Here is an 8,629-nt window from a genome sequence, read left to right as displayed (position 1 = left end):
TAGTCAAGGCTAAATAAGTGTTGTATTCATATAAAAGGTCATGATGACAAACTTCAGTGAAAGTTAGTGGCCCCAAATAGTTACACAATCACATAAGCAAATGACTAATCAGACCCAATAAGCTCAAAAACAGAGAATGATCATGTTAATGAAGTAATTAACAGATCCCAACCCAGAAAAGATCAAGAAAACACACCTATTCATATACCACTCGCTACTATTTGTTACAGACAAATATAAACTGCAAAAAGTTAAACATGCAATCCCTTCACCACATTAAAAAATCTGCAACCAAGATGTCTTTTGAACCTTTAGATCAAATCAGACATCCTTCTTCTGTGACGACCCAATGAAACTCTAAAGTTTTGGTCTGATGATGTAACCATCTTGCTTCGAGGAGTTGTGACTTTTGGTTCCAAATCATTGTTGCATTTAGGCTTTTCTGTGAGAACAGTCTTTGGAATTGGAACACTATCTGCTTCAGCGTACCGAGATTTTCCATTTGAACTTCGCAGTATTGCTTTGATGCGGAAATCTGAATAACTCAATGATTGGGAATATGAAAAATTGATGGAACTTTTAGAGGCAATTGATCTAAAACTTTTCAATCTCACAGTACCAATGTCTCGTTCTGCAGCACTTTGCCTTTGGCGACTTGCAACAGTTGAAGTCATGAATCGAGGCATTGAATTGGTGAAATTTCTTTTAATGGACTTCTTGGATGCTTTAGGGGTTTCAATGACCTCTTTGACATCATCTTTGGGGCTAATTGAGGTTGCAATGTCATCACTTTCCACAAGACTATATGTGGTAAATAAGAGCTTTTTACTCTCATTTAACTTCAACTCAATCTGCTGTATTTGTTCCCTTAAATTCTGGCTCTGTTTTTCGGCTTCCTTGATGTCTTCCTCTAGCTCCATAATCTTCTTCTCTTTTTGCTTCTTCACTTCCTACAGTATATATATGCAAGTAGTCAGCAATCTTCAAACAGTTTCCACTGAGGAACTTGCTTTAGAAAAAAAAATCAGTAAAATTACCACTGGCACTTCTTTGTTGGACTCTATTGCTCTCGCTCTCTTTGCAAAATTTAAGGAACAAACTGTTTCGCAAACATCCTCTTCAGAAGGGCTTATATGCACCAACATCAACACCTTTGAGCCATACCCTTAAGTATTTTTTGATTATAAAGATTAGAGATTTTATATTTTAGATTAAAAAACAACAAAATAGTCAGCACATCATAAATCACGAGCCATCTATGTCAAATAAACTATCAATTTCATTCTTGATTCTTTGAAGTATTACTCTCTCCTAAATGATCCCTAAATTAAAAAATAATAATAATCCCTGAAATATTATATATCATGATATGTAGTCCTTCAAATATTAAAAAACCTTTCACAATGATCCTGAACGTTAATAGAATAAATCAATTTAGGAACTAAATTGATGGAAATTTAATGCTTAGGGAATTACTTATATAGTTTTATTACTTTAGGAACTACTCAAGAGAGAGGGTAATAATACTTAGGAGACTAAATTGGTAGTTCATTCCATCTTATCACATTTACAAATGCATGGTTCATATAGATGTTGACACATCAACAAAAAAAGCTGATTGGGTCTCCCTGTTCTTACTCAATAGTCTAAGTGAGCTAAAGACTAACACGTGTAAATATTTCAAATTGTATGAATTTCTAATTTTGTAAAAGGTTTATCACACTACATTCATGCGCAAAAGTTGGTAGTGTATGCAATCAAAAGAAGAAATAGTATCATACCAAGAGAATCTTTCAGTATTTGAGTCAGCTTGCTATTCCTGCAAGCAAAGTAGCAACAAATCACTAACTATATATACTTTGATTGTCTAGAAAGAAACAATGATAGTACAAAAAACTAGAAGCAGTAAAAGGGACTCATCTCTGAAGTTAAATAGCTTTTTCAGGTACAGATAACATCTAGCAGCTAGAAGGACATAAATTAAAAATGAGAAATCAACACCAGATTCATACCTGTAAGGCACATGACACCTCTTTCTCTTCAAAGCAGCAACAACATCAGCTAAAGCTGAAAGGGAAAGATTAATGGCTCTGCCCTCATCAAGTGTTAGTCCTTTGGCTCCAGTTTTAAGCAACCTTTCGCTGCCTCCAAGATCAATCATCCACAATTTACTTACTTCACTTTTGGCTTCCAATGCATCCCCACGCCGAAATATGCTTATCCTCGTCAAGCTAGATATATGAAGCTAAACAGATAACGTAACTATCAAGCTGAGAAACCCATTAAAATACTTTGAAGTATCTAAGTAAACCTATAACCCACCAGTGTGACCTGCTTGATGCCTCATTCACATTAGTCCAAGAGGTGGATCTGAACCGTTTGCCCTTGTTGTACCACCATTTGGCTTTAGCATAATCACTAATTTGCACTTCTGAGAGACCCTCAATTTCAATCAATCCCTTTGGATCTGTTTGAATATTGAGATTGCTATAGAAGGGGTTAATCATTAGTTAGCTAGAGTTTATTATACTGTGGAATTCAATCTTTGAAATGTTAGTGAAAAGAAAAAGGGAAAAAATGTTACCACTTTGTCATATATTGTTCATGTGGTCTGCCAGACTGTCTTGGAGATAACAAATCCCTGAGATTGCCCATATAAACTTCCAACATGCTCATTGTAAAAGTAAAAGAAGATGAATTATCCAAAGAGGCTTGACGAAAGAGCTCTTCAAGTGCACGCGGAATAATTCCTGGCTCCTCGTTTGTACCATCCTAAAAACAATTATTGCATGGCATCATCATACACTAGCAAGGCTACCACATTAAAAAATACTAGTAAGTAATAAGAGTGTTTAGCACATGCACAAATAGCAACACAATGTTGAATTAACTAACCATGGTGAATGTCTTGCCTGTGCCTGTTTGACCATAGGCAAAAACACACACATTGTGCCCGTCCATTGCAGATCTTAGAATTGGCTCAACCTCCACAAAAACACTCTCTGCAGAGGTTCCAACAAGGGCACATGCACCCTCTTTAGTAAAAGTTGGAACTATAATCAGATAAATAAAATTGGGAGACACACCGACATTAAATACTAGCCTTGGCTTGCTTCTTGGGTAAAAACCTTATCAAACTCAAAATCTTTCCTCGTCCCCCCGAACTTAACCCGAATTTTCTCTGGTCCAGCCGATACCGGTTCAGAAAATTTTCTCTTCTCTGTAACCAGATTCGGTCGAATTCTACAAAATACTCGAATGCTCCCTGAATAGCAAATTACAATTCTTCAACACTTTGTAAACAATTAGCATTAACCTTGATGCTTTTTTAGTAAATATACTATTAGCCTATACCTTTGATGTCCAATATCTTGCTTAATTCTTCTCTCCGCTTTTTATCCAATTTCTTCTGCTTGAGCCTCAGCTCCTCAATTTCACCTACACAAACAATTTCAACCAAGCCAAAAAACATTAACAACATTTATTCCTTAGATTTAAATCCATAAGCCACAAAAAGAAACAGAGAGAAAGGCGTGACTTTATTCATTCATACCTTCTAAATTGGATATCAAGTGCTCAAGCTCGTTCTTTTGGTGTTCTGGGACGACACCCACATCAGTGTAAACGGTGGAAACAGGTGGGGACCCATCAACTGAATCTGGGTTCAAATCCAATGAGGGTGATTTCGAAACCTCACTTGCATTTTCAGTTTCAGGTAACAGAATCTGCTCTTCTCCATTAGGAACAGGCATTTTCATTACCTAAAAACATGAAATGAAAGTATGAAACACAGCCACCTAGTACGGTTATAGTAATAAAAAAAAAACAAACCTTATGTAAGACAAGGATTGGAAAGTAATAGAAGCTATCACTGCTACCTAGTACAACACATACACAGAGATCTGTTTTTTCTTTTTATTTCTCTGTTCTTAATTAGCTAAAAGTCAATCAAAGAAACGAAACTTCTAGACACTCACTATAGATTGGACTTGAACCCCTTAACCTCGAGACATGCAATGGAGCAAGTTGGAACACGCGTTATAATGAAACTGTAATACTGAAGAAACATTTCCCATGATTCATGTAGCGTAAACCATAAACTCAAAAGTAAAAAGTAAGTAAAATAAAAAAAGGGAACTGTTTTGAAGAAGAATTTAGGATCAACACAGAAAAGACTCAAAGCAAGCACGGATTTTCAACTCACAAAGAACGAAGTAAAAGATGTAGAGAAGGAGAGAGTTGGTTATTTTCAATGATTGAACTTGAACACTCCCTGATTAGGAGTGAAAAAAGGAGTTTTGTAGTACAATAAGTAATAAGAAAGAAAAACAATAATAATAATAATGGTGGCGTAAGAATCTTTTTGGTTGGTCCAGATCAGATCTTCAAACTTGAATTGTAGTTATTGGAGTTGGAGGGAGCGGAGTGGCAGAGTTGAAATTAAAGCGAAAAAGATGTTCCTTTTCGTTACGAAACTCACTACTCAATGTCAGTGCTTTTGAGTTAAACTTTGACTATAAGCAACGGGGAACGTGGTTGGTTCATCTCTGTTCTGGCTTTGTTTCAGACAAATTCTTTATTTATGTAAGTTACCTATAGGCATTCAATTAATGAGAGTGAGAGATTTCTATATTCTTATTCTATTTATTGCATTTACTTTCTATATAAAATATAAATGATGGTAGAATGTATGCGGACTCAGATGATGCTGGATTTCTATGTTCAGTTTAGTATTTCATTACATTTACATTAAATAATAAATTTGCTTTCCCTATAAATGATAGAATGTACTATGTGGATTCAGATGCTGCCACATCTTATGAGATGCCATTGGGTTGTTTTTTTTTTTTTCTGTCTAATTTAAATTCTGCTAAGAAAATGAGAAACTCTGGGTGTACCCACCAACTCTTGTAATGGTCCAGAATTTTTTAAAAATAATAACCATGACGTGTATTTGCCAATCATTTTTTTTATAAAGAGTAATAATAAGGAAACCTAGTGTAACGCTTGAAAAATGTATGGAATAAAAAGTTTTATATATTAGATATAAATTTAATTAAAATGCAGTGTAATTTTTTAAAAAGTTAGTATAATTTAAATATAAATATTAATAAAAATTCTTAATTTTTAAAATAACTATTTTAATCAATGTTGACGTATAGTATTTCAAAAATATAGAAATATTTTAAACTTTTAAACATACTATCTCCTTAACCACTTAAATACAGTTTATCTAATATTTTCTACAGTACTTTCTATTCTTTTGACTACCCTTGTTCTTGGCAAACCACAAAAAAGCAATAGATAATCGCAGGATAAACATCCCGAAGGCTTGAGCAGACAGGAGGGTCGATTTTGGTTTCGAGACCTTGGAACTTGTACCTTTATATAGTATATATTTTCTTAACACTTTCTTTATACTACTACTACTACCAAATCACACCAAGGGTTGCGTTGAATTGGTTGGCTAAATTGCCCAGACTAACAAAGTTTGGAGCATAATGAAATACATGAAAAGGTTTGGATAAATTAAAGTTGTTTATCCAATTCATCAAAAACCTTGGTTGGCCTTCCCGAGAGCATGCATCCAACAAATTCTGGTAATATTGAAGAATCATTTATGCCTAATTGAACAACCTCTTTGTGTGAGAAAAAAAGGAAATTATAAACAAGCTAGAATCCATGTAGGAAAGCCACGTTGGATTGGTCATCTAAATTGTCTAGTCTAGACTAATAAACTTAGGAACAAGATGAAAAACATGAAAAGGCAAGGACTAATATTAAAACTATGTTTGTTTGGCCAACTCATCAACAATTTGGTTGCCATTTCCGAGCATGCGTCCAACACATGACTCCATCAGTCGGTGCAAAAAGACAAATTCTGTTAGTAATGGAGAAACATTTACGCCGAATAATTATATTTTGATAATTTCAAATTTCAAATATTCAATTAATAAATTTTTTTTTATCATATTACATCATCAATCATTTATTTTTATCTCTTTTTTTTCTATCAAGATGTATACAACTTAAAAATTATTTTAAAAAAACATTTGTTTCATTTACGTGGTTGCACAACCATTTAAAAAAGTTTAATAATTATTAGAAAAATCCGACCCTACAATGACACGAGTAGGAAAGCAGGAATAAAATTTCCCAAGTGATCTCTAATATTTTCTCTACAACCTGCTTAATACATTATTCTTACACAACATCATTAATATTAGAATAAATAATCACTTTTATCCCTTAATGTGTAATTTGTGTTCCTATAAGATTAAAATACAAAATTTAATTCTTAAAAGTATAAAAAGTGCAATAAATATGTCCTATGTATTATTAACTTCCATCTGTCACCATTAATAGAATAACATACGTGGCACAGAGGGACAAATTTGTCACATGATTGCTAACATGAATTGTCAGCCAAAAGGCATATTTGTCATCATATCTTTTTGACAAAATAATGAATTGTATAAGAGATAAGCTATGAAAAACGAGATTAAAAAATAGTAAAATACAACTTAAGATTTGAACTTTTATACTTTGATTATTTATCTATTTATTCATTTATTAAATTGTTAATTAGTTTTTTAATTAATCAATATAACTACTTATTTTTCAAACTAAAATAAATTTTTTTAGTTTTATGATATAAAAAAATTAAGTTACCATTTAAAAAAATGAAAGCCTTTTATTTCTTGAAATTTTTTGTTTCTTCAATTAATTATTAATCTTTATTATGTACTCTGCCACAATATGTCAAATAAGGTCTGCAGTCCCTAAATCAGCGAGAGATACAACTTTACGTCCCAAAGACAAAGAATAAACCTATGTATTAATTTTTTTGTTTTGTTTTAAAGTTAACATCTGTATTAATTTGAGTATTATTATATTTTTTATTTAAATTTATTTGGATTCTTTACTTGTTAGTAACTGTTTTCATTTAATTCATATTATGTATAACAAATGTTATCTCGAATGGAAGCACATAAGATTTATCCAATGAATTCTTTCATATTTGAGGTGTATATATATATATATTAAGGAAAAAGACTTATAATTTCACTTTAACTTTATCTAATTTAAATTTTGTGAGATTTTTTTTAAAAAAAATTAGTTGATTAAATTCTTTTTTAAAATAAATAAATTTGGTCACGTAACCGGTTGTGTTTTTTCTACTCAAAACTCTCGACATATTATTTTCAATCTAAATATGAGGGCACTTAAATTGAAATTGTGATATGGAATAATTTTAAACATTAAAAGTGAGAAATTTAGTAAAAATTTGATAAAATTATAAGATATAAGATAAAGTTTTTCTTTAATAGCAAAGATTAAGGTTTGATAAGGAAATCAAAATAATAAAAATATATATATTAAAAGGAAATTTAAAAAATATATTGCATAAGTACTAAACGAATAGGAACAGTAAATTATAAACACATAAAAATAATAATAATAATAATAATAATAATAATTAGTTACAATCTATTATTAACGTTCAGATATATTTGTTGCATTTTTTATATTTTCAATGACTAAATTTTATATTTTCATATTTTCCAGGGACGCAGTTGTAAACAGAGTGGGAAGACGAAAAGTTAAAAAAATATTATGACAAATATATCCTTATGCTGAGAATCTACGTTGCCAATCATTTCACTGACAAATTTATCCCTTCGTGTCAAGTAAGTGATTTTATTAACAGTGAAAGTTAACGGGAGGACATATTTATTGCACTTTTTACACTTTCTAGACTAAATTTTATATTTTCATTTTTTAAGATGTATTTGTGAGCGAATTACACACTAAGGAACAAAAGTGACTATTTACCCTTAATATTAATTTTCACCTAATCAACACCCGTATAAATTGATTCCACATTTATATATACATTTTACTTTATTATTTATTATTAAATAAGCTTTTAAAAAGAAAATAATAATCTTCTAACAATTTCTATAGATTTTTAACACGGAATATTTAATTAATAAGTTCAGCTTATATTTTAATTGATTGAAGCAAAAAATTAATTGATTAAGCACCTTAATACAACTCAAAGTTTTTTTGGGTACATACAGTCCTTTTTTTTGGTGCAGATCTCAAAGTTAATGTAATTATATACATTAGTTATTTTATTATTAAAAATCTATGAAAATTGAAAATGATTCAAGCAAAATATTAAATATCTTGAAAGGGTGGTACTACGTGACATGATTTTGGACAACAAAACCTTCTTAATATGTAACAAATAGTAGTAATAGATAGATAGATAATAGATTCATAAAAAAAAATATCAGTCATATAGTGATGAAAAATTGATTTGACTTATTTATTTTTTGAAAAGGAATTTGACTTATTGTTTTCTATAACATTAGACAAGATTTAGAAATGTAGTTATTAGAGTTGTATATGAAAATATCATATTAAATGGTTCAGAAAAATGAAAAAGAATATTCGATTAGAAAACTATTAAACCCTTCTAACAGATTGTAAGCAAAAAAGTTGCACTTAAAATTGAATATAACTGTTAATTAGAATGCAATAAAAAAACGTGATACTTCATGATCATATCAAGATATTGGATATGAAACGGTAATACGATAAATCAGGAAACAAACCTTAA

The 8,629-nt window shown here is 30.8% G+C and overlaps 1 protein-coding gene across 4 annotated transcripts; it reads right to left on the bottom strand.

Annotated features, from left to right (window-relative positions):
* LOC114372449 (kinesin-like protein KIN-14U) lies at positions 1-4,318 on the bottom strand. Of its 4 annotated transcripts, XM_028330008.1 has the most exons (12): positions 4,205-4,318; positions 3,978-4,057; positions 3,554-3,761; positions 3,355-3,438; positions 3,104-3,265; positions 2,896-3,002; positions 2,585-2,772; positions 2,323-2,487; positions 2,013-2,231; positions 1,782-1,819; positions 1,038-1,165; positions 1-950 (listed from the first exon to the last, which is right to left on the bottom strand). In XM_028330008.1, exons 3-12 carry the CDS (start codon positions 3,756-3,758, stop codon positions 312-314), a joined length of 1,935 nt encoding a protein of 644 aa, XP_028185809.1. In that variant the 5' UTR covers positions 3,759-3,761; positions 3,978-4,057; positions 4,205-4,318; the 3' UTR covers positions 1-311. The 4 variants fall into 4 exon arrangements, with proteins under 4 accessions (XP_028185809.1, XP_028185808.1, XP_028185810.1 ...); XM_028330007.1 differs by having other exon boundaries at positions 3,978-4,313; XM_028330009.1 differs by lacking the exon at positions 3,978-4,057 and having other exon boundaries at positions 4,205-4,294.
* Positions 4,319-8,629: the final 4,311 nt, after the last annotated feature.

This window comes from Glycine soja, chromosome 10 (genome assembly GCF_004193775.1).
Source record: "Glycine soja cultivar W05 chromosome 10, ASM419377v2, whole genome shotgun sequence".
NCBI lineage: Eukaryota > Viridiplantae > Streptophyta > Magnoliopsida > Fabales > Fabaceae > Glycine > Glycine soja.
The sequence above is the reverse complement of the archived record's forward strand: the minus strand, read 5'-3'. Positions and strand labels throughout refer to the sequence as shown.